Below are 27,041 nucleotides of genomic sequence, written 5' to 3'. Positions count from 1 at the left end.
TATAAGTGTCTATTTCTTACTGAAAGTTATTCTGCTGGAATTAGTTTTATAGCTCAGTTTTATGAACCTTGTTATTATAAATCTGACCTTGAGAACTAGATCTGCTTCCTTTACAATGAAAAAATCCAGTTCCTAGGTGGGGCTGATAGACCCTTGATCAAAGTAAATTCTCCAGGGTGTGACTGCTCCCTGGGAGGCCCCTTCGGATAGCCTATCGGTGTTTCCTCAAAGCCCTAGGTCCCTACACCAAGCGATCATCACTGTTTTCTATAACAAATAAGATAAATGAATAAGCTGGAATGAACAAAAACTTGTTTTTTTTTTAATTTTAGTTAAGAAAGCTAAAATTTAAAATGTGTTAACTACATTTTCCTACACATTGTATTTACATAATGACTCTGATTTTGCCTTTCCAAGAGCAGTTGCCCAGGAGAAGGAAAAGCAACTTATTATAGTCTCTGGGACTCACACTGCCTTCTCAGGCCAGCTACCCCTAGCCAAGGAAAGAATTGAAGCAAGTGTCCCCTTCCCACACCTCTCCCCTGTCCTCTTTTGTTTTCACTTGAAGTGTTTCTGAATAACAAATGCAAAATTAGGTTTGGATATAAAAAGCTAGATGACCACCCCAATTCAGGATTGTGCTTCATTTAAGGAGACCTGGCACAGAAAGGATAAGAATTACCCCTTATTTACAAGGACATGGTGGTGAAGACAAAGATCACACATGTCATTTGTGACCTCTGAGCAAAGGCATAGCTAGTATAAACTCATCTGTAAAACAAGAGGATTTGATCTGGCTGTCTGTCACGTTTCACTGAGCCTGGAAAACTAGTTTCAAAGCTCAGATCTTCCTTGCTCTCTCTGCTTACGTGGATACAGAAAAGAAAGTCCGTCATATTGCGGCACCAACCTTCTGTTTATAAAAAATAACTATGCTGGGATTAAAGTAGATCAATAAAGTGCAAAATTTTATCATAGTTGTGGGGTAAATTAATATTCAGAAGTTTAAAATTTATGTATACTGTAAAACTGTGGCAAACTGTAGTCTTAAACATATAAACCAAAGACTTTCCCATGGGCATATACAATTTGAGAGTAAGCCCAGTGAATTTTTTCCTAAGTTCTCAGAGTCCATCTGCATCCATGATGCCTTTCCATTCATTACATATATTTTTCCAGGTTACTTGGACAAGAGAATTTCTTATCTCATGGAGAGAAGACACAAGAGAATTTTTAAAAAGCTGTGAAACATCTTTTTAAAAAAAGCTTTAAGAAATTATGATTCGAGGATTTGACATCCTAATGTTACAGGCAAAGCCTCATTTCTACGGAATATAAAACACTCTGTTTCTTCCACTTCTAATAGTTCATCAAGAGAAGCCACTACTAAATCATGTTCCTGGAGCATTTCTGGGTAGCGGGACACTGCTCGCTCGATTCTTGCTGATCGCCGAACAGGAGTGATAAGCTTCATGTCTTGCACTTCTGGCATTCCATTTATTCTGAGAGAGAGCAAGAGATATATTTAAAACCTTATAACTTAAAAAAAAATTCTTTTTATTATTATTATTATTATTTTTTTTTGAGACAGAGTCTCACTTTGTTGCCCAGGCTAGAGTGAGTGCCGTGGCGTCAGCCTAGCTCACAGCAACCTCAAACTCCTGGGCTTAAGCGATCCTACTGCCTCAGCCTCCCAAGTAGCTGGGACTACAGGCATGCGCCACCATGCCCGGCTAATTTTTTTTCTATATATATTTTTAGTTGTCCAGATAACTTTTATTTCTATTTTTAGTAGAGACGGGGTCTCGCTCAGGCTGGTCTCGAATTCTTGACCTTGAGCAATCCACCCGCCTCGGCCTCCCAGAGGGCTAGGATTACAGGCGTGAGCCACCGCGCCCGGCCTATTATTTTTTGTTTCTTATTCCATAATGAAACATAACAGACATTTCAAAATAGGTTGATACAAGAGATATGTCCAAAGCAGCGTTTTTTTTTTTTTGAGACAGAGTCTCGCTTTGCTGCCCGGGCTAGAGTGAGTGCCGTGGCGTCAGTCTAGCTTACAGCAACCTCAAACTCCGGGGCTTCAGCGATCCTACTGCCTCAGCCTCCCGAGTAGCTGGGATTACAGGCATGCGCCACCATGCTCAGGCTGGTCTCGAACTCCTGACCTCGAGCGATCCACCCGCCTCGGCCTCCCAGAGTGCTAGGATTACAGGCGTGAGCCACTGCGCCCGGCCCAAAGCAGCTCTTAAGATGGCTTTTCCCTGATTTGCAGAATGTACTGGGTTGTGTCTACCTGCTCCTGGATAGTGCAACCACAGGGATTTACTGAATGAAGTGTGAAATGTGGTTTTTATCTGAAGTTAACTACTTGGTAGTCGGTCTTTGTTTAATCTATAAACTTTCAAAGGAGTTGACATGTTTTAAGGAAATTGGGCCTAATCCCAAGTTTGTTTGGAACTGATAAATTCTAAGATTCTTTCTAACTTTGATACTAAATTATTCAAAAAGCATCTTTTAAGATGGCAGACCAAACCACAGTTGAAACTGGCACAAATTGGGCATCTTCCTTGTAAAACTGTAAATGTGTTTCAATAAAAAGTAGCCTGGAGGACAGGATGCAGAGATTGTTCTATGTAGTGAATCAGTCCACAATCCACAAAACCACTGATTACATTAGCCTAAGTAAAATTAGCAGGCAGGTCTGCTAATAAGCTCTCATAATAAATTCTAGAGCCATTAAGAGATGGTTTCCAGATCAACTGCCTGTTTTCATCTACCCATGAGCTGACTGCAATGGGGAAATGGCATGTCTGGGAGAGAAGATCAGGATTGGCAGAGGCCCAGCTGTGCTTTCCAGGGAACTGAAATACAGAACTGTTATCCTAGTGCTCTTGTTTGGAATTTTCCTTTCTAGATCATGAACAGAGAAGAATGATGCTACACTAACATTTTAGAAAATGACTTTGACATCCTAATACAGCTCCTAAAATTACTCTGGATTCTGCATTAAACTTATTCTTGTTAAAAAACAAAATGCTTCTGATATTATGAGCAGTCTCTGACTAGTGCATAGTCAGTTTCCCTCCCTGTTTTTACAGGGCTATTCACCACCCCCTTCTCTCCTATGGCTAGTTTGCCCCTGCTCGGGGTTTTGTGCCCTCCCCCCATTTGTGCCAGGGTTCACAGGAAAGGCAGGAGGGATCCGCAGGTACAGGACACATGGGAGTTAAGAGGTAGGACCGATTCCAGGAGGGAGGGGTGAATCCATTCCAGTATCCCTCCTGACCCTGGCAGCACTTTCCTCACTGCAGGTCAGGTCTCATCATGGGTGGTGGGAGAGGGGCTGATGTGTGTGCAGAGAGAAGACACAGACCTTAGTGTCAATAGTTCCAACCTCCCCTCACCCTCAGCTCCTTCCTAAATGCCAAAGATGGACTAGGCCGCCTGGACCACATATGAAGCAGAAGTTATCTATAAACTGCTGCTACCCTGGATCTGTGAAGGAAAAACTGAGAACTGTACTAGAATTAAGTCTGTGAACACAAAGCCTGCTTTGCAGTTTGCTTACCTAGGGATTGGAGCAATCTGTAATTTGATACCAGAATAATTATCTTGTTCTGCCTTGGTTATTTGGGGTGTTGCTATAACTTGTTCATTCTCTTTTGGAGAAAGACAAGACTTTACAGATTCCATCTTCTTATCCAGTTCTTCCACTGATGTTATATTCATTTCAGCAACTAGAGAGTCAGAAATAATTCATGTGTGTGCAAGGTTAGGAAGGAAAGTTAAGATTCAGCAATTTAACACTTGAGCTAAAAACCAATTAAATGAAAAAGTAATACATACAGTGATTTCCCAGTGATCTTCATGGACTTTTATACTAAATAAGAAGTAATTGATTTGAAATGGAGCTTATAACTCATTCTTCCTGCTAATCCCTATAGCAATGCCCTGCTGTATCAGGCTACCCTCCTAACGCTGGTTGAATGCCCAGTCTAGACAGTTGAAGATTCCCTTTCAATAGTCTGAACACACCTCCATCTCTTATTCACTCTCAAGACAGCTCTCTCAGGGACTAATCACTGGTCTTCTACTCTTACATCATATGTTGAATCAATTGTCTTGACTTACTAGGGTTAACTCACTTGACCTCCCAAACCCCTCCCTGCCCAGGGATGACCACATAGCTATTACCTTGGACAGGGAGTGAAAAATGTCTACATTAACAACCAAAATGAAAGGAAGAAAATCAGACGGTGCCAGGCAAACACTGTGGCCAGGCAAAGCTAAGACCCTAAGGGAAGTCAACAGGATCAAAAAGCAGTAATGGTATGAATTCCTGTTTTCTGTTTTCATTCCTTTGAAGAACACTGTCATATAGTATAACCAAACATCTGAATTGCAGTTTCATCCCCAGCAAGTCTACCAGTGAGTATTATCTACTGTACTCTATGACCTTGTTCCTAAAAGTAGTGGGTTACTTAGATTAATTCCACATGACCTGATTTTTCCCCAGCAAAATCTACTCTTAAAGAAAAAAGATTTGTCACCCTCTAAGATAATAGGAATCCATTTTATTTTCTAAAGATAGATTGTTTTTTCTTTCCATTCATATATCAAGTATCATAAGCAATTATAATGTCACTAACTGTGTTTGGCACAATATTTCTTATAGAAGAGTCCTCTAAAGGTTCTGACCAATGACAATATGGCTAACAAAGTGAAGAGATTCCTGAGATGGCTATTTCTAAAGAGATAACATGAATTTAGATGAGTGTTGGGCATTGCTTCTCAGCCTTTTGGCTAATCAAATATAGATGAGTGTTGGTGGCTGTATTATGATTAAACAAGTAACTTAAACCAAGGCATTTCTCCCTTTTGCCTCAGTCTCTTCTGATAAAGAGCTCTTTGTCTTCTCTAACCTAGGATTCTGGGGAAGCAGGACACTCTAGTCTAGGCTGTTCTGGTGAAAACAACCTTTGTTCAGTGTTGAGCAGTGTATTTACTTATAATGATAGCAATAAAAAATCTACCTACTGGGTACAATGTACATTATTCTGGTGATGGGTACACTGAAGGCCCTGACTTGGGCATGATACAATTCATCTATGTAACAAAACATACTTGTACCCTTTAAATTTTGAAATAAACTAAAAAAACAAACAAACAAAAAAACCAGAAATGATCGGCTGATGACAATGGTTGAAAGGGCCAGGACGTGGAAACGAAGGAGTGAGAGCCATTTCAGGGGACTTATAATTCTTTTCTTTTTTTCCTACATGTTCCTGTATGATTTTTATTTGTACAACTAGGAGAAATGAATGTAAATACAAAAATAACAGTACCTTCTGTGGTTCTGTTTAGGTCTTGCAAAATATTAAGAACAACTTCTCGCAACTCTTGTATTGGCTGAAAGGAAGAAAATATATGAACAGTATTAAAAACATTCATGGAAAAAATTTGCTAAGGAAATTTAACATCAATTAAACTTTTTATAATAAAAATGTTTCCTTTTTAAATGTCTTATCTAGCTCTATGTACATCTTGTCTAGCTTTTCAGTTTTAAAGCTTTATGAGAAAAACGAAGAAACAGAGAAAATTTTGGTTAAAGTGCTAGTACACTTTAGTTCAATTTTTTTTTTGAGACAGGATCTTGCTCTGTCACCAGGGCTAGAGTGCAGGGGTGTCACCATAGCTCACCGCAACCTCAAACTCCTGGGCTCAAATGATCCTCCTGTCCCAGCCTCCAGAGTACCTGAGACTACAGGTGTGCATCACCACACCCAGCTAATTTTTTCTATTTTTTTGTAGAGATGGAGTCTTACTATTGCTCAGGCTGGTCTTGAACTCCTGGCCTCAAGCAATCCTTCCATCTTGGCCTCCCAAAGTGCTAGGATTATGGGCAGGAGCCACAGTGCCCGGCCTCCAATTTTGTTTTTTATTATAAAAGTCATATACCTCATTACAGAAAAATTGAACAATAGGTTAAACTTAACAAATGAAATCACCCATAATCCCATTACTGAAATACAATTTTTGTTAGCATTTTGAGCAATTTCCCCCAGCTTTTCCTTTCTTATTCGATAATATAACATACCTTGAAAAATAAAAAACTTTTACAGAAAAGTAATTTTCTGATAAAATTATGTGAGAAAGCCTTCATTTTTCAAAGTATGTAAACCATGCCATTAAGCAGAAGAATATCATAAAGTGAACTATACTTTCCCATAGGAACATTATATTTGGAGGTTTGTCTTCCTGACCTGGGACTCTGTATCAAATAAATAGATATAAACTGACAATAGAGGATAAAAGCAAAGCTTTTCATACATTTTTATAAAATCTAAAATGGAATTATACCTTAAGCGTAATGAATGGGAATAAATGTATATAGAATACATTGCAAAGAGTCTCAATTATATAAAACATTCATCAAATGTATCTTACATTTCTATAGGCTTCTGGTTAAAGATGGTGGATTGAATACCCATTTATTTCTAATCACGCTTGAAAATATACTTAAACGATAATAAACGGATTAAAAGAGGCAATAACCATAAAGCACAGGAGAGAAGAAATGGTAACAAGAGTTTGGAAGCTGCAATGCAGAAGGAAGAGAGGTAAGCAAGTTGACCAACTTGAGAGCACCGAATCCGAAGCTGGCAGTGTGGCTGAGAAACACCACAGGGCCTCTGAAAGGCTCAGGAACAGGTGGTGGAGCCTAAATCAGGAGGACTCTTGAGCATTTGTTCAAAAAGCAGTCAGACCTCCAAATCCACCCTGCACCCTGAACTCCTTGAAGCCTGGTGACTGTGTCCGACCCTCTTCATCCTAACAGAAAATGGGGATATATTATCCAAGTCTCTGGGGGACACTGTGCAAGACTGAGGGTGAGGTGCCTACTGAAAAAAGGGGATAAATGAAAGTTTGCATTATGAGAGTTAAGACTCCCAGCTCTCTTCTCCCTCACAATGTTGGCAGCCTGGTTTCTAGCTCCCAGGAAGCTAGAGGATTTGAACAGTTTAAGAGGAAAGACCCAAAGATACTGATATTGAGGGTTTTCCAACCAATTAACTCAGGCAACTCACCCTATGGTGAAACCCCATCTGGGTGTCTGGAGCTTTTAATAAGCTTTTTCAAACCCACCTCTTATACATGCAAACAGCCCAGTTTCATCAATATGTGAGTAAAGTCTTATGTGAACCATAGAGAACAAAACAAAATAAAACAACAAGAGAGAAAGAGAGAAGAAGGGAAAAGAAAGAAGAAAAAGAGAGAAAGAAAAGCACTGGAGAGAAATAGGCAATATAGTTGCCTTTTTTTTCTTTTTTTTTTTCTGTTGAGACAGACTTTCACTCCATTGCCCTGGGTAGAGTGCAGTGATGCCACTATAGCTCACTGCAACCTCCAATTCCTGGCGTCTAAGGGATCCTTCTGCCTCAGCCTCTTGGGTAGCTGGGACTAGAGGTGTAAGCCACAATGCCCGGTGGGTTTTTTTTTTTTTTAACATTTCTTTTTTTTTTCTTTTTCTTTTTGGTAGAGATGGGGTCTCACTCTTGCTCAGGCTGGTCTTGAACTCCTGACCTAAGGCAATCCTTCCACATTGGCCTCCCAGAGTCCTAGGATTAAGGGCATGAGCCACCGTGCCCGGCCAGAAAATAGGCAATATGAGAAGAAAACTTGTTATGGGCTCTAGGAAACAAGGGAATCTGAGGGTGGTAGTTAAAAGAGATCCCAGAATGACAGCTGATGACTTGTTCAGCCTGGAATAAACCAGAAGGGTCTAGGAGAAAGGTCTCTAAGAAAGGGAAATCAATAGAATATCTGATGCTTTGAAAGTATTGAGAAACTTAGACAATTAGAGAAGAGTTTGCGAATTAATTATACAATAAATACTCAGAAAACTAAGCAAAGGCAAAACCTGACAATAATTATTTCCAGGAAAAGTCGAAAGTTGTGCTTGAAAGGGAAAGTAATTACAGTATATACTACATGCCTCAACACATTCATATATTTCTTACATATTCATAACAATGTGAACACTAAATAGTGACCAGAATTTCCGTATGACTCTAATGGAAGTGTAACGGGTGACAAAGGTTTGCAAGGGTGATAAACAGGGGTATATATATATATGTGTGCTGGGGAGCTGTGCAGGTGTGTGTGAAAGAGGGTTAAATCCTCATCCTGCATAGCTGGAAGTCCACATATTATTTTGAAAAACCAAAAATCAAGAAACAGCAGCATAAGCATGTTTTCTGAAACTATTCAGGCTAATATAAAAATAATCTGTTTGCTCTGGGACAGGGGTAATGGGAGGGGAGGGAGGCAGAGGCCTTATTGAATGCAACTTACTGAACTATTAAACTGTTGAAACTATGTGCATGTACATAACTGATTTTGAAAAATTATGGAAAAGGGTATTATATAATATGGAGTATGACATGCAAATGACATTTAAGTGGAAAGCATTATAAAACTACTTGATGCAGTCTTTGTGAAAAATAATTGCATACATAGTGGTTTTTTCTAGGTTTTAGAATTAAAAGTTATTTAATGCAATGGTTCTGAATTACTGATTTATAGATATTGATGTGTTGGGTTTAATATATTTTTAGGTTCTTTGTAAGTATTGGATATGAATGCTAAGTGAGACACAGTCACATGATAAGAAAACTGATTCTATTGGTTTACATGTAATCCTGTGTTCTAAAAAATTATTTTAATTAAAATATTCATAAAGGACACACTGTACTCATATTCCATGTATAAGTGTACGAAGTGAATTAGATGTTTAACACTACGTTATATAATCACCACATTGCAAATAACAGAGAACTCACATGAAAGAGAATTTTAAGAAGTCACTCACTCAAGTCAGATACTTACTGCCGCTCCATTTTTAATGGCCTCTTCATATAGCCCAATAACATCAAAGGTGCCTTTACTTGCCAACAACTTTGCTTTGCAGATCCAAAATTTAGCAAATTTTTCAGCCTCAGGAATGCTGGACAATATGGTAAGTATTTCATTAGAAGGTACACCCTGGAAAAAAGAAAATACCCGAGGTAGTTATTATTTCACTATTACTCTCAAATCTCCTAATATTTATTACATCAGGTATGCAGAAATCAGTCTGATCACTGATTTTTTTAAACTTTTAAAAAATTTCAATTTTACCAACGTAGAATGACACTGATTATTAAATTTTAAGAGTTATGTGAGAGCAAACAGAAAAACATTTATTATAGCTGAAGGTAAAGAATATGTTCTTCTTTTTTTTTTTGAGATAGAAGTCTCGCTCTGTTGCCCCGGGTAGAGTGCAGTGGTGTCATCATAGCTCACTGCAACCTCAAAGTCCTGGGCTCAAGCGATCCTCCTACCTCAGCCTCCCACGTAGCTGGGACTATAGCTGTGCACCACGATGTCTGGCTAATTTTTCTGTTTTTAGTATTTTAGGGGTCTTGCTTTTGCTCAGGTTGGTGTCAAACTCCTGACCTCAAGCAATTCTCCTGCCTCAGCCTCCCAGAGTGCTAGGATTACAGGCATGAGCCACCACACCTGGCCTGTTTTTCATTTTTATGTGGTGCAAAAACAAAAAAAACCCCTAGATTAATCAACATTTCTAACATATTCACATTTCATATTCATAATAATGTGAACACTGAATAGTCACCAGAATTTCTATATGACTTTAACAGCAATATGAAGAATAACACAGACATGCAGGGGTCACAGGGGTGTATATGTGTGCTGAGGATTCATGCAGGTGTATATGAAGAGGGTTAAATCCCACAAAAAGGAACTTTGATGTGGCTTCACGGGTTTGGTCCCCCTCTGGCTTGTGCCCAGAGCAGGGCAGTGACATGGAGGAGGAAGGGGAAGCACTGCCATCTACTGTTCTCACGATGAGGATAGACATGAAGGTAAACTCACAGCTGAGAATCTCTAATGCTTGGGAAAACCAACACTATGTGAAGGAGGCATAAAACTCAACAAACAAGAATGAACAATGGAGCAAACAGTAGAGGGAGAAAGAAGAATAAGTTTTAGGAATAATATAGTCAATATCTTCAGAGTGGTAAAAGAGAATACCACTATCCTAAGACTAGAAAGGGCTTATGAAAAAGAACCAACAGACAGACAAAACAGTGGCATGGACACCATGGAAGAATAATACGTGAGCTGAAAATTCAGCTGTAAAATTCTTCCAAAAACCAGTGGGATAGAACAAAGAAATGAACAGTATGAAAGAAAAATTTAGAGTTCTGGAGGATATATCTACTATAGAGTAATTCCAATATCCAGCTATGAGAATTTCTGTAAGGAAAAATAAAGAGAACAAAGCTGAACACACACTGAAAGCAGCTGTAGAAGAAAAACTGTCAAGAACTGAACAAAGAAACAATTGTTCAGATTAAAAGGATCTCAGAGAGTTAAGCAGGATGAATTAAGAAACAAATACTTAAAAAACCAAGGATTAAAAAAACAAATCTTAAAAGCTTCCAAAGAGGGGCTGGGTGCGGTGGCTCACGCCTGTAATTCCAGCACTCTGGGAGGCGGAGGCGGGTGGATCGCTAGAGGTCAGGAGTTCGAGACCAGCCTGAGCAAGAGCGAGACCTCATCTCTACTAAAAATAGAAAGAAATTATCTGGCCAACTAAAAAATACATATATATAGAAAAAAATTAGCTGGGCATGGTGGTGCATGCCTGTAATCCCAGCTACTTGGGAGGCTGAGGCAGCAGGATCGCTGAAGCCCAGGAGTTTGAGGTTGCTGTGAGCTAGGCTGATACCATGGCACTCACTCTAGCCCGGGCAACAAAGCAAGACTCTGTCTCAAAAAAAAAACAAAAACAAAACAAACAAAAAAAAAACTTCCAAAGAGGAAAAAAAAGATTACCTATAGAGGAATGAGAATCAGATTGACATGACACTTTAATAAACTAGTAAGTCCAGACGCCAGAAAGAAAATGAAGCAGTTACTTAAAATTTCCAGGGAAAACAATTTGAAATTAGAAATTTTCTCCAGCCAAACAAAAGTAACTGCAAGAAAAACATGATATATAACTTGCAATTATGTTTGAACTTACACCTGTCATTTAATTTTGATTTCAAATTTTTCTATGAAATAAAGAAAACTAGATCAAATACAGAAATATAGAAAAATAAAAAACAATTCATGTAAATTGAGTTATAAAATAAAATGACAGGCATAAGTTTAAACATATGAGTAATCACAATAAATGTGTATGAATCAAATTTGCTTTTTACAAGCAGAGAGTTTCCGATTTGATTAAAAAATCTAACTGCACACATTCAGACGAGACATACCTAAAATAAGTCAAAATCCACTAAGGTTTAAAAATAAAGGGATGGAAAAAGATCTACCAGACATACACTAACAACAAAAAGCAATTGAGGCAAGATTAATCAGACAAAAGAGAAATCAAAGCAAGTCATGAATCTCTATGTACTTAACAGCACAGCTTTGAAAAACAGTAAAATTTGACAGAAATACAAAGAGAAATTGTCGGTGACTAATCCCAGTGTCAGTGAGAGACTTTGGCATATTTCTTACAGAAAGCAACACAGATCATGTAAACAAATATAATACATAGTCTTTTAAGATAATTTTGGAACATTTACCAAGAATGATCAGACATTAAGATCACAAAGAAAATTTCGGAGGCCGAGGCGGGAGGATCGCTCGAGGTCAGGGGTTCGAGACCAGCCTGAGCAAGAGCAAGACCCCCATCTCTACTAAAAATAGAAAGAAATTAGCTGGACAACTAAAAATATATAGAAAATATTAGCCGGGCATGGTGGTGCATGTCTGTAGTCCCAGCTACTTGGGAGGCTGAGGCAGGAGGATTGCTTGAGCCCAGGAGTTAGAGGTTGCAGTGAGCTAGGCTGATGCCATGGCACTTACTCTAGCCTGGGCAGCAAAGCAAGACTCTGTCTCAAAAAAAAAGAAAAAAGAACAAAAAGAAAATTTCAACAAATTCTATCCAGCAAAATACATACAGGCCAGCTTCACCAACAGTAATGTAATATAATTAGAAATTAACAGAAAGCCAGAAAAAAAAATCTACAAATCTGGAAATTAAAAAGATACTCTCTAAGATAACTTTTGGGTTAAAGAACTCAAAATGGAAATCTCAAACTACTTAGAAATGAATAATGAGAATATTATGTCAGTTATTAAGCTATTGTCTCTTAGCTCCAAATCCACCTTTTCTTATCCTCTGCTTTGTGATGCTGGGGCTGGAAGTTTGTAAACCATTTTCTGCTTTGACAGCAGCTGCTGTGCCAGTATGGGGCACTAGAGGGAGACTAGACTACAGGGATTGAGAACGGAGAAGAAACTTGCTTTTTCCCGTTTGCTTTCATCACCCTAGCAATGGTCCCTCACCTTGGCAGCAACAGTTGACTCTAGCCTCCACCTTTTCTCTGGCACTCCCACCTCACTGTGCTTCTTCAGAGGCAGGAGTACCAAATGGATAGCATCCTTTCCTCAAAGTCTGACTCCTAGCCCTGCATGGTCCCTTGTCTAGCTCTTGCAGTGCAGCACCCACTGTGTAGTATACCCTCCTTAGAGTTGGAGTCCCATTTCCACCAGGGTTTGCCTTTGCTGTTTCTAGGCTCTGATACCCCCAATCTCTCTTTGTTACTCTAGGCCCAGTGGGTGCGCCAGCTGCTTTCTGCAGTAATTACCTCACGTTCCTTTTGGCTGTCAGCCCTGGGGGTAGCAGATGTTACTGTGCAGCACCTGCGTCCCCTCTGATCCCTTTACCATTTTGGTGCACACAGGCTCACAGTGTGCCTTCACAGCCAGCATCTGTGCCTCCTTTGTATATGCCCAGAGAGTCAGAAGTGCCCGGGAATTCTTGTCCCCCAAGCGGCAGCCATTAACAAATGCCCACAAAAGCTTTAATACTGCAGCTCCCTTGTCCCCGATGAGGAGGACTCAGAGATACGACCCACAGTCTATAGAGCTCCCCTGTGGGACTGTGCAAAGGTACCCTCCATAAACTTGCTTGATGCCACATCTTGCTTGGCATCCTTCCCTTCTTGGTCCTACAACCTCACTTCTCTCCCAGTTTTCCCTGAGAGTCTCTTCCTAATAAACTATTTTCACACAGATCCTCCTCTTTAGGGTCTGCTTCTAGAGAACCCACATAAGACATTGTGTAACTAATTACATTTTTGGATTGAGATACCTGGTGTGATTTCTGTTTTTCTGATTTGACCCTGACTGATAAAAAGCATTACTTAGTTAAATCTGAGGCATATGAAAAAAGCAAAATTCGGAGGCAAATTTATAGCATTAAACATATTTATAAGAAAATAAGAAAGACTGACTTAAATGATCTAAGCTTTCAATTGAAAAGCTAGAAAAAGAACAATAACTAAAAATAGGTGCAAATATTGATGTAAGAGAAAATCAATAAAACTCCAAAAAAGGCTTTTAAAAAGATTAATAAACAGAAAAATCTTTGGCAAGTCTAATTTTAAAAAAAGGTAAAAAATTTACTAAACTTGACTCAAGAAATATAAAACAAATACAAAAAAAGTAGACCAATGACCATATTAAAAATTGAAAATATATACATGAAACTATCCTCCAAAGAAGCATAGTCCAAATGATGTTATGGGCAAATTTTTACTACATCTTCAAAAAAAATTCTCATGTTACACAAACTATTTTCAGTGTATAGGACAAAAAGGAAAATACCCAGCTCATTTGACACAGTCAGCATAACATTGACACTAGGAAGACACATGAAAAGATAACCAAAGAACATATATATAAATGTGAAATAATTATAACTCACAAAAAACTGCTACATATTTCATTTTTCTAGGTACCTATACTATATGGACATGCATGAACACTGTCTGGAAGAATGACAGGCTCTAGCCAATCAGAGCATTTAGGATATTCCAACTTAATATATGAACTTGCCTTTTGACTTCAGTTTCATACCTAAATGTTAAATGTTACTTTGAACCTTGATACCTGAAGAAGGCAAAGTTCCTTTTAGATCCCTCTGGAGCCAGATTATTTGGGTTAGTTCTCCAAGTTCTCTATACCTCAGTTTCATTGTTAAAGTGGGCATAGTAATAGTCATTATAATAATTATGTGAGATGACGTAAGTTAAGTGCTTACGAAAGCACCTGGCATACAAAGCCACTGTTTAAGTGCATGTCATTATTGCTCATATTATTCTATATTAATAGAGCAGCTAAATTTCTGCTTAGACAAAGGCTATCTCCCTTATACCATATTTAAGAAAAATGTTTAAAACCTCCAAGACTCTGAGTCAAAGCTCTAGCTTATCTTTCTCACTCACCCCTTCAATGAGCTTCAAACATTCTGTCAGAGTGTTGTTAATTTTACTGGACAGTTCCAGTTGTGCTTTCTTTTCTTCCTCTTCTTGTTCAATGCTCTTCCAGAATGAAATATTCATTTCCTCTATTACTTTCTTTTTTGTCTTAATTTCCATAGGAGGCCGTTTATAGATTTTCCCCTTAGATTTCTGCCATTCTTCCAGTTGTTTCCTGTTATTCAATTAAAGGAGGAGGGGTGGTTTTAGTTTTTTGCTTAAATATAGTCAAACTTCTAAAGTATACAATATGTATAGATTGACCATAACTATACACATCAACTATAGACAAAATCAGGAGAATGGAATTAAAAAACAATTTACAAATGAGCACTAGGTTGCTCCCACCTGTGAGAAGGCAGATGCCAGGAGTACTAAGATTACAAGTGGCCAGCACTTCAGTCTTCAAACTCTTTGACTTTGTGATTATTCATTATTTTTCTCTGAAAGTTTTCATTTCATGGTATGCTACCTGACACTTGCTTTTCTGAGACATCCCTCTATCTTTGAGATCACTAACTCAGCAGTCCATTTCTCCCATCATAAGCTTTCTGTCACTCAACCCTGACCCACCAAGCCTGCATTCTCTCCTCGTAGGTTCTTGGCTCCTTAGTCCTCTTTTTTTTTTTTTTGAGACAGAGTCTTGCTCTGTTGTCCCAGTAGCTAGAGTGCAGTGGTGTCATTGTAGCTCACTACAACCTCAAACTCCTGGCCCCGCCTCAAGCAATCCTCTTGCCTTGGCTTCCCAGAGTGCTAGGATTGCAGGCGTGAGCCACCATGCCCGGCCGGTTCCGTAGTCCTCACTTGACCCTGTATGACTCCCTTTCTTTCATAAACTAGATCAATAATTTCAGGGCTCTTTTCTTAAATAGCTGGTCTCTGATGGCACCAAGTCCTAATCTTTGTTCTCCCCCACTGTTCATGTTCTCCAATCCTGCTTCTAAGCTGGCAATAAACTGCTTTTTGGGGAGGGGGGACACCAAGACATGTAGATCCAAGCATTTGAATGCTCCCTGGCTTTTAAAATTACAGCTACTATTATTGATGACTTGCAAATGTACATTCCAGGCCAGATCTCCCCCTGGTGCCCCAAACTTTATAAAACCCTCCTGCCTAGTTGATAACTTTGATTTGATGTCTGACAGGTATTTCAAATCTAATATTGTCCAAAACAAACTTCTTGATTTTCACCTCCAAATCTGTTCCTTGTTTTCCTTACTTTGGTAAATAGCACCCCAATCTACCCAGTTGCTAGGGCCCAAATCCAGGGGTTGTCTGTGGGTACTCCGTCCTTTCCCTGACATCTGACACATCATTGTATGGTCAGTAGTGCTTCCATCCACACTACCACCATCCCAAGCCACACCATTGCCACTGTTTGAAATGCTGCAACAGCCTAACTCATCTCCTTGCTTCCACTCCAACCCTTCCTTAAATTCATTCTGTGCACAGCAAGTGATGTTTCAAATGTAAGCCAGATTGTCACTGTCAAGGACTTCCAATGGCTCTTGGAATAAAATTCAAAATTCAAAATGTTTTCCATGGCTGAAAGGCTACTACCTTGCTCTCTCCAACCTCATGTCATACCACTCTCTCTCGCTCCTTCAGGAGCTCTGGCATCCTTTCAGTTCCTAGACCCAAGCTCATTCCTGTCTTGCATCTTCAGTCCTCTGCTCAAATGACACCTCCTTGAAGATGTAATTATCTGTAATTATCCTGTTTTATTTAATTGATGTGTTTTCTGTCTCCTCTACTAGAATACAAGTTCTATAAAGGCAGAAATCTTGGTGGTCCAGTACCTTGCACAGTACTTAGCACAAACAGGCATTTATAACATACAGTAAAATTCACCTTTTTTAGTGTGCAATTCTGTGAGTTTTGACAAATGAATGCAAACATGCAACCATAACTACAATCAATATATGACAATTCCAATATCCTCAACAATTCCCTCACGCTCCTTAGCCGTCAACCCCACACCCAAACCCAAGTTCCTGTCAATCACTGATCTGGTTTTTGTCCTTATGGGTTTGCTTTTTCCAGAATGCCATTAACTAATTTTTGAATGCACGAATACTATTAACTTTCTCGTTTTTCTCCTTGACTCCAGAGCACAATCCATACTGTGCTTATTTCAGCCCCAACTACTCCCTCCTCACCTTCACTGTAACCACCTACTTAACGACAGAAGTTGAGACATCTAGCATGTGCTCCCTGTATGTTCCTGGCATTCTTCCTCTCTCCTTAGCCTTCCTTCTAATCATAAATGAAGAGAACTTTTCTTTTCTGAAGCCAACTTACTCCTAGGACCTCAATGCTATAATTTTGCCCCCCTAGTACTTTCCATATATCCACCAAATAATAAGTTCCACAGGGTAAAGACTATGACTGTACGCTCACCACTGTATCCCCTAGCACCTGGCACATTGCAGGCCCTGAAGGAACACTTGGGGAATGAGTGACTCTATCCCTCTACAGACTCATTCCCGTTTGTAATCAAACATGTTTAACATGCAACACACTGTCTTATGACCAATCCTCTGTTGTCTGATCTAGACCATGAGCTCTAGGGCAGGGACCCTGACTTCCTCATTCAGCAGCTCAGGGTTTTTGCACTCCCTTTTCTTTCTGCTCAGGATTGTACTTCTTGTCACCAGCGTTTTTCCAGGCTTAGGTCTCAGCTCAGCTATCACAGTTGAAAGTACTTCCCCCGACCCTTCTATCTAAAGAAGCCATTCTAGCCCTACCCTCTTGATCACATCACCCTGAATTAAGTTGTGTTTTTCTGTCTCTTCAGGAGGGCAAAGAGCTTGTTGGTGGTGTTCAGGGCTGTACCCAGAGACTAAAACCTCACTTCATCCTGCTACAGTTTTTAGCCAATCATCTAATTTTACATGCTCCCTTCACCCTTGTCAGGAATTTCCTGATTTTCTACTCCAACAAGGTATACATATGTGCTTCCCCCTTTAGGAGACTCACCCACATTATGAGAACTATGTCTGGTCCTGTGTGGAAAGTGTACACAATCATTTGGCTCAGTTTCAAGCATCCTGTATGTTAACATTACACCCCAGCAGCCTGAGATCCTGATTTCTATCATCTGAACTCGGTATTTGAACTGACTGCTCCTCTCTGCTTTAGCTTATTTTCCAAAACTTGGCCTGGTGAGACTCATGGAAGCTTCATTCCCTTTTTCCTGTTAACTTCTTTTTTGAACTAGATCACTGGTCTGCTTGACAAGGGACTACTATCTTCCTACTTCTTAGCTATGTGAACTCACTACTCTGTTCTATTGCTGCAGGGATTTCTTGAATAAGTAGTCTAAGTCTGCAACCTCTTTTTTCTTTGTTTGTTTTGAGAGGCTCACTGTCCCCCTGGCTAGAGTACAAGGGCATCATCATAGCTCACTGCAACCTCAAATTCCTGTGCTCAAATGATCCTCTTGCCTTAGTCTCCAGAGTAGATGGGACCACAGGTGCATGCTACTGTGCCTGGCTAATTTTTGTATTTTTTGTAGAGACGGGGTCTCACCATATTGCTCAGGCTGGTCTCGAACTCTTGGCCTCAAGTGATCCTCCTGCCTTGGCCTTCCAAAATGCTAGAATTATAGGCATGAGCTACCATGCCTGGCCTGCAACCCTGATTTCTTACTCAACTCATCCATTCTCTGTGTTTCAATTTCTTTTTGAGAAATAAACTATTTCAGCATACAGAAAAATTACAGAGAATGATTTATAACGCATGTGTGTACCACCTAGCTTTATCAAGTCTTAATACTTGTTATATTTGCTTCAAATCTTATTGTCAGGCTGTAGCTAAAAATTACTTAGGAGCCATTATTTACAGCTTATTTCCTGACCTAGTATTCTTGATGGTCAACTTGCCTAATCATCTTAAGGTGCAAAATTTTGGAATTAAAGCAAAGTACCTTCGATCCTCTACAGTTGCCTTCTTTTTAATATTTGGATTCATTTGGGTCTCATTTGGGACTCTTCTTCCATTTATGTTTGTGACGCCAGCTTGAGTTTTGGGAGCTGTCTTGTTCAGAAAATGGTTCTGGGGAACAGCTTTTTTCAACTTGCAGTCCAAAGTGTGTGCTTTTTGTTGAAAGCTGTTGCCGCGTTTATTACCATTGGTTCCATTTGCTCTTGTGCTAGGGGTGCATGGAACAACTGAATTATAGCTGCCAGCTGTTACATTATGTTTCTGGCTCATGGCTTTTGATTTTTGCAGAACACATGTTTGAGGTCTAAAGCAAGGTTGAGTGTATTTCTGATTTTGCTTGATGTTTGGATGTCTGTTGTTATTTCCTCCCTGAAGCAAATTGGAGTCTGTCCTGGGTTTGGTATGTTTTACTTTCTGTTCAGCAACAGGGTATGACTGTAACTTACTTTCATTTGGTCTTTCATATTTATTCCTAATTACCTTTATCTGGTTGACCACTGGTTTCTTTGATGATTGAGTCTTACTAAGGCTCTGATTAAAGCAAGAGGGAACTGTCCTTGGGGGTTTTTCTCCTGCTCTTGCAAGATTTGTTCCTCTCAAGAGTTGGTGTGATTTTATGGACAGAATCCTGATTTGTGTTTCTCCAACAAATTGTTTATTAATTCTGTCAACACTATTAACTGAACTTTTGCCCACGACTTGTTTAGGAGCCAAATTGCTCTTGGTTAGATTAGAAGAGTTAGTTTTTGGCTTACTTATGGTACATAATTCAGGATCTGGCTTCCTCTCAGGATTTGATAAGGTTTGGGGTAAGTTCTCTTTATTTATCTCTTTTAGAAACTTATCCAAAGATTCGTTTTCAACATGAGTGTTGTCCACAGAGTCTGTACATTTAGCAGTTCCTTGATCTATTACCTGTTGTTTTGTAGTTTTCACTTCCTGTATTTTAAGCGACCCCATGGGTTTTCTTGATAGTTCTCCCACAGTGGATGATCCAGCTTCATGCTGCTGATGACTCTTGCTAGAAGGCTTACAGTTTGAGTTAGAAGAAACATATCTTGAAATCAGCCCTTTGCCTAGAAGTTTTGGTGGCTCCAACTTTGGCTTTTGGCACCCTGTAATATTGGCTGGTCTGGGCTGGAGTTTGATGCTAACGGACCTTTTATCGTTGACAGGCAAAACAACACGGTTGGTAATATCCTTTTGGGGTCTAATAGTCTGAAAAGACAAAGAAAAATATATAGAAAAAATTCATAACAATAATTCACTCTGTAAAATGATAAAAATAACTATGTTTAAACACATGCTAGAAAAAAATTAGCCATTTTCTTTAGAATTTCATCTAAGAAAGTTGAATCCTGAGAAAGCAGAGAAAGGCTCACTAATAGGTGATTTTTATAACTTGAGTTCCTATCAGAAATATTAATATATAAAAATATTTTAGCTTGACAGAATCAAGCAGAGATGCAGTGAATATGCAAATATATATATATATAAATTGCTGTTCAAAAAATAAATTTGCCTCAGTTGAGCAGTACTTGCTGAATGCCCATTATGTCCCAGTGAAGTGTCCTCCTAGGGACCCTGGAAAATATACATACATAATTAACTTATGTTAGGGTACTTCTCAATAAGTTCCTCCTAGTACTTTGTACAGCTACAGTATCTTTTGTAAAAAAATCACTGCCTTTGTAAACATCACAGCATCACTGAAGAAACTCTGTCTTGCCCCCAGAGATGGGAGACAAGGAGATAGGTAGGTGGTAGATGATGAGAGTCCTGAGATACGCAGGAACAGCTCTCAATAAACATCTAACATCTCAGAAAGTTAGTCATATTTGTGAAGTCAGGACAGGGTTTTAAGGTTAGATTCTATGTTATCAATAAGCAAAGTTGAGTCATGTGATTTCTTTTTGGATGAAAGGCAAGACTAGGTTACAGAGAACTTTGAAAACTAAGGAAGGGACATTAGAATTGATACATAAATAATTAAGCAAACCACTGTGGGTTGCAGAGCATGGACAACATTGTGAAAAATTACCATGTACACTTGGCGAGCGTGTAAAGAAAATTTAACCAGAACCATCTGCCATTAAGGGCAAGGAGGTGTCTACCTTGGAAATGGTACTGGTGTGTATGGTGCTGTTAGGGATGAAATGGGAGAGAGCCGGGAGTAGACAGGGAGATGGATGTATACCCATGACAGCTATATCTGGGTTACTCCTTGAGCCCCAACATTTACATCTACCTCGGATCTCTCCATCATTGCTTACTGAAAAGGTGGGGATGTTGGTATTAAAGTTCCCAAATGTATGTTATTTTAGTTGCTTTCTTGTACATTAAAAAAAGGTAAGATATAATCCACATAGCATAAAATTTATCATCTTAATAAATATAATTCAGTGGACTTTAGTGTATTCACAAGATTGTACACCAATCACCACTATCTAATTCCTGAACATTTTTATCACTCCAGAAAGAAACCCAGTGCTTGTTAGCAGTCACTCCCCATTTTACCCTCCCTGCAGCCTTGGCAACCACTAATCTACTTTCTGTCTCTATATCTCCATGAATTTGCCTATTTGGGACATGTCATACCAATGGAATCATGTAAAATGTGGCCTTTTGTGTCTGGCTTCTTTAACTTATCATAATGTTTTCGAGATTCATGCATATTTTAGCACGTGTCAGTACTTCTTTACTTTGCATTAATTGATAAACTTTATTTTTTAAGATAAGTTTTAGGTTCACGTGAAATTGAGCAGAAAGTACAGAGAGTTCCCATATGTCCTGTAGCCACATGCTTCATTATATTTTAATGGGCTAAATAATATTCCATTGTATGGATATACCACATTTTGTTTATCCATTCATCAATTGATGGACATTTGAGTTGTTTCCATTTTTTGGGTATTATAAATAATGTTGTTAGAAACATTTATGTACAAGTTTTTATGTGACTGTATGTTTTCAATTCTCTTGGGTCTCTATGTAGGAGTAGAATTGCTGGGTCATATGGTAACTTGATGCTTAACTTTTGAAAAAACTGCCAAACTGTTTTGCCAAGTGACTACACTATTTTGCATTACTACCAACAATGTATGACTGTTCTAATTTCTCCACATCCTCTCCAACACTTGTTATTATAAGAGTTTTTGATTATAGCTATCCTAGTAGGTGTGAAATAGATGCATTTCCCTGATAGCTAATGATGTTGAACATGTTTTCATGTCCTTATCGGCCATTTGTATATCTTCTTTGGAGAAATGTCTATTCAGACCCTTTGCTCATTATTAAGTTTGGTTATTTGTCTTTCAGTTGTTGAGTTGTGACTGTTCTTTATATATCCTGGATACTAGACCCCCATCAGATATGTGACTTAAAAATATTTTCTCTCAATGTGTTAAAACTCCTGGATAGAAACAGAAAATGAAAAACTTTTGTGTTCCTTAATAACACTGCAATAAATGTACTTTAGAAAATCTTTGTTCAAATCCTGGATCTGACCTTTACTGGCTGTGTAATTTTTACAAGTACTTAATCTTAATCTCTCTGATCCTCAGTCCTCTCATTTGTAAAATGGGAATACTAATACTTTTTTTTTTTTGGTAGCAAAATGCTGTTTATTTAAGAATCTGGGTGCAGATGGGTGGAGGCCGTAAAGAATGTCCATGGGAATACTAACACTATCTATCATGCCATATATCCTGGTTTTCACAAGATATTAATAGTTTTGATTTATGCCTGTTGGCCCAATATAATTAGTAACAACACCTCCTTTTGCTCTCAAAAGTATACTGCTTTGGATATTAAATCATAGGACTAACGTCCTTACAGGGTTGTTTTGAGTACTGAGGTAATGCACGTAAAGTGTCATGCCCAGTACCTGGATAATAACCAATCAAATGTTAGCTGTTACTGTTATGTAACAAAAGTGTTATATAAATACAATTGCAATGATGACTATTATTTGCATATTGCTTTTAGTTTCTCCTAAATTCTGTAATTCCCTTCTTTATTTCATTTTTACTTTTACAACTGTGTAAAGCTGATAAAGTAGGTATCACTCTCCTTTAAGAGATGATTTACTGAAGTCAGTATTGTCAGTTTCCACAGAAGCCTCTGGGAACTCTGAATGAGGGCCCTTTTCTAGCAGATTTTTCCTTAAGCTTGCATGCTACACTGGCTTAATCTGTATAAAGCAGAAATGTAACCCAGTGCTTTCTAACTGTTTGAATCATTGTGCATCAGTTTTGCCTTATATACATTTTTCTATTCTCCAGTGTCTAACGATGTCAAGTATACACATAACATATGTATGTCTATATATGCATATATTCACATGACTGAAATGTGATAAAATGATTCAGTGAATGAATCATTAAAACTTATTAAAATTCCCACCAGTGAGAATGTCTCACTTTGGGCAGCACTATTTCAGTTGCACTTTAGAACTTAGATAAAACTATGGTTTAAAAACTAAGGGTGAGATTTTTATGGGTTATTTTATTGCAGATGAAGAATTTGTGCCCCTTTCCGAAGGCTAATTTCTTCCACTGAAACCTTAAGTACATCAGGATGCTTTACCATTCTATACACAATCTAGCTGAATTGATTAGGAAGCATATACTTGTTAAATAGCTTGGAAGAGCCAATGTAAGTGTTCTTTTAATGACTACTGAGCTAATTAACTTCATGGCAGCATACCAAAGTGGTTAAGACCACAGGCTCTTAGCTTTGTCACTTAATAGCTATGTGACCTGGGGAAAATACTTAACCTTTCTGTGACTTAGTTTGCTTGTCTGTAAAGTGGGGCTACTAATAATACCTACACCTCATAAGGTTGTGAGGACTCACCGAGGTAAATGTAAGTCAGAAAAGTGCCAGGCACACAGTAAATATTCAATAAATGTTAGCTATTAAGAGAACCAAAGTCCACTTAAGGTTTTTTTGGTTTACAAAACTAAACTACAGTATATTGTACTTTTCAAAAAATGAGTCTATATCTTATTAAATCAAACTGCTCTTATATTTATTAAAAATATCTCTGAAATACATGTTTTTAGGTCACTAACATCTTTGTTCTTTTTATTACTAATTATGCTTGCAAAATGGCTATTTCTAAAAAGAATAATTTCTACTTACAGATTTAGAAGGTGGTAGATTTGGGCAATTATTCTTGGCTTTTAGATAAGGCCTATAAAAGACAAAATAAAATTAATCATCAGTACAGAAGGATCCCAAACAAGGCTTGGGAAGTACAGTGATTAAAAATTATGATTAGAATTTCTATAATGGTAAAATAATTCAAAATTAATTCAATAAAGTCTTTTCATCCCTTCCTTAGTCCTGCATTCTCCTTCTCAGAGACCACAACTGCTCCATTTTTTTCTGTGATCATTTCAGAGACATTCTATGCATAAACATAGCATTCTAAGAATATTAATGAGATATATGTATTTCTTTCATATTTGTACAGTTTTATTCACTCAAACATCATTCCTAGAACATTGTAATGTGCCAGACACTATACAATGCCAAATAAAACCATTACCAACTTCTTTAAAAAACTTCCTTAAGTATCTTCAAATACTATCTTTATCAGTTTTCAGGGGGAAATATAATTAAAAAAAACAGGGACATACATGAAATCTAGCTAGGGAAACAGGAAATGCAAAAAAAAAAAAAAGGATAGGAGAACAGAGAATTTAGAAGAAATCAATCTCCATGGCCCAAAACCAATTGCTAGACTAACAGGGACTTTGATCATGACTTGTTTGATGTTTGTCGCTCTCAAGCAGAACATAAGCCTTGGGAGGGCAGGGACCTCTCTGTCTTATTAAGCGTCATATCTCCAGCATCAAGAGTGATAGGCATATTATCAAACAAATAATTGTTGAATAAATGAATTAGGTTCATTTAATGTAAGAAATAGAGGTGAGTAAAAATCCAAGGTAAAATAAAAGTGAAAGCTAACTTTGTAAAAATTAATTTTCAAATAAAAATTTAGCAATCCAACTGGGGAGAAAATACATCAATGCTAAGCAAGAGGGATAAATAACATCACAAATGATGCTGACAAAAGATAAAAGCGTAGTGGTCATGTTCTGTCCACCTCAATAGTAAATGCTAAGAGAATGACCAAAGAGCGCAGTTGGGCTGGAGCTATGGAGGACTGATTGCAACTGGCTCTCCTGCTTTAATAAGAAACATGAGAATCTGGGTCGTTCAATTTCTTGACCAAAAATTGCCTTCACAAGAATCACCTTTCCCAGGAACAAAAACAGGGACAAGAAAAGTTTCCAGCATGGTAGGTAATTCTGGGTAGAACCTTCCCTTCTTCCTTTGGAGACTATCATAACAACAACATTTAAATCTGTGCCAATGGACTAGGCACTGCCCAGGGGTTTTTGTGATGCCTGGACTGAAATCCTCTTTTTGAGTCATAGGATCCCAATGCAATCTGAGTAGACTGAAAGCAAAATGGCTATGTTTCAAAAAGGCTTTAAATCGCTATTACAAAGAGGGCAACAAAACTTGCATAACTGGACAAACTCACTTGGTGTTTTGGCTCTTCAGTTTTCCCTTGGCTGCTAGGTACTCCTGAAGCTTTCTCTGCCGCTCTTCTGCAAAAATAGGCAAGCAAACAAACAGAATTTTAGTTTGAGACTGTAACCAGTTCATTAATATTCTAAAAGATGACACTTTTCTGTAATAAATTTGCATTCAAGTTAATATCAACATCATCATTTACATGCAAGGCCCTATACTAAGCTTTTTGTGTTACTTCTTTTAATCCATACATTAATCCAATGAGGAGTGTCTGAAATTTGCAGTCTGAAATTTAGAGAAGGTAAATGACATGTCCAAAGTTACCCAGCTAATACATGACAAAGCCAGGATTTGAAAACAGATTTATCTAACCCCAGAGCACTTGCTCATAGCTACTATTCAGCTGCAACATTCTACGCTTTGCATGAAGAAATTATGTTATTGGCCCACCTGAGCTGGTGGGCCAGGCCTAGTCTTGTTTTTTTTTTTTTTTTTTTTCCAGAGACAAGGTCTACCTCTGTTGCCCAGGCTAGAGTGCAGTGGTACAGTCATAGCTAACTGCAGCCTCGAACTCCTAGACTAGAGCTATCCTCCCACCTCAGCCTCCCCAGTAGCTAGGACTACAGGTGCTCACCACCACACCCAGCTAAATTTTTTTAGCTATGTTGCCCAGGCTGTTCTTGAACTCCTGACCTCAAGTGAGGTCTTGAACTCCTGACCTCAAATTCTCCTGCCTCAGCCTCCCAAAGTGCTGGGATTATAGGGGTGAGCCACTGTGCTCAGCTTGGTCTTATGTTTTTTTTTTTTTTTTTTTTGAGGGAGATGATATTTACCCATAAACCCTTACATGGTTTCCTTTGGGACAGACGATAAAATATGCCAGGTTATGGAGGCTCATGGCAAATATTTATAACATTGTGACTTTCTATGCAAGGCTGAAAGGGGATGAAAAGTCAATATTTCTGCCTACAGGAAGTTTCAATCTAGTAGGGGAAATACAAAACACACAACAAAAATTACAATATAAGGCAAAATTTAGGTACCATAAGAGAGGGTCAATAAAAGAATTATGGGAGTTCATAGGTGGGGAACGAGTGAGGAGAGCAGGTGGTTGGAAAAAGCTAAAACTAAATAATGATTTTTTAAAAAAAGACTGCAGAGGTGCCAAACTACTCTTAACCCTATCTGAACCGAGTTGCCCTGTGTTCTGCGCTCTAACTCTGATGCATCTTTCTGAGACAGTTATGGAGAAATACATCTTAGGTCCATGCCAGGCAGTGTAGAGAGCAGGGACTGAGGAGTGTGACACAGAGGGCTGGAGTTCCAGCTCTGTGACTTCTGGCAAGATAGCAAACTTTGCTGCTGCTGAGCCTGTAAAATGGGGACAGAAATGCCCACCTTTAAGGGTTGTTATGTAAATCCTACCAGGACCTAGTAGACGTCAACAGGCACAATGGATGAAACAAAACCCATCCTGTGCATCTTGGAGAAGCTGGCATCTGAGCAAGAGTATTCTGAAGGGCAGGAAAGGGCTCCAGGACATCTAAGAGGTCAGGGAACGCAAGATCCTTAGCTCTTGGGGGCAGATTTAATCAATTAACTTCTAGCCAGAGCAGGCTCCAGAGGTGTGGAGGGAAAAGCTCCGCGTCCGAGGCAGAAGACCTGGGTTCGGGTCGGACCCCGCCCCTTGGCAGCAGTCGAAGCTTGGGCCGGGCACACAAAGGACCACACCCGGCTCCGCCTGGGGCCAAACGGGGGTCGACCGAGCGCGCTGCTTCCCTCCGGTGGTGTGACCCCGGGGAAGGGGCCTCAGTTTACCTGCCGCTGCAGGGCTTACCGGGAAGATGCCCATGAGGCGTGGCCCCGCGCACAGCCTCCCCTTCCCCCGGCCCAGCCGTGTCCCCGGGGGCCGGGGCCTGGGCTCCCGGAAACGCCAGGGGGAGATTAAGGCAGGCAGACGAGCGGACGGGCAACTTCCCCGGGAAGAACTCACTCGGTGGCCTTCCTACTTCCCCTCCCGTGTTCCAACGCCTTCAAGGAACAGGGGCTCGCTCGCAGTCTTACTCACCCGCGGCAGCAGCGGCGGCGGGCCTGGGCCCGGGCCCCACCATGCCTCCTCTGTGACAGTTTCTCTTCAAAGGCCGCGCCTGG

The 27,041-nt window shown here is 39.2% G+C and overlaps 1 protein-coding gene across 1 annotated transcript; it reads right to left on the bottom strand.

Annotated features, from left to right (window-relative positions):
* Positions 1-300: 300 nt before the first annotated feature.
* On the bottom strand, positions 301-27,041 carry CKAP2L (cytoskeleton associated protein 2 like). Its single transcript, XM_045550066.1, has 9 exons — positions 26,959-27,041; positions 24,898-24,964; positions 23,484-23,535; positions 18,322-19,556; positions 14,361-14,568; positions 8,893-9,048; positions 5,349-5,412; positions 3,572-3,740; positions 301-1,502 (listed from the first exon to the last, which is right to left on the bottom strand). The coding sequence occupies exons 1-9, from the start codon at positions 26,999-27,001 to the stop codon at positions 1,277-1,279; spliced, it is 2,220 nt and encodes a 739-aa protein (XP_045406022.1). The 5' UTR covers positions 27,002-27,041; the 3' UTR covers positions 301-1,276.

The sequence above is a fragment of the Lemur catta genome, chromosome 4, assembly GCF_020740605.2.
Source record: "Lemur catta isolate mLemCat1 chromosome 4, mLemCat1.pri, whole genome shotgun sequence".
Taxonomy (NCBI): Eukaryota; Metazoa; Chordata; class Mammalia; order Primates; family Lemuridae; genus Lemur; species Lemur catta.
The sequence above is the reverse complement of the archived record's forward strand: the minus strand, read 5'-3'. Positions and strand labels throughout refer to the sequence as shown.

What these genes read in the sequence shown, in the direction of transcription:
- CKAP2L (XM_045550066.1), bottom strand. Translation starts at nt 27,001, where the DNA reads ATGGTGGGGCCCGGGCCCAGGCCCGCCGCCGCTGCTGCCGCGG. An exon ending in CGCCGCCGCTGCTGCCGCGG is followed by an intron (nt 24,965 to 26,958) that starts GTGAGTAAGACT and finishes CTATTTTTGCAG; the next exon opens with AAGAGCGGCAGAGAAAGCTT. An exon ending in CCTAAACAGAACCACAGAAG is followed by an intron (nt 3,741 to 5,348) that starts GTACTGTTATTT and finishes CTGACTCTCTAG; the next exon opens with TTGCTGAAATGAATATAACA.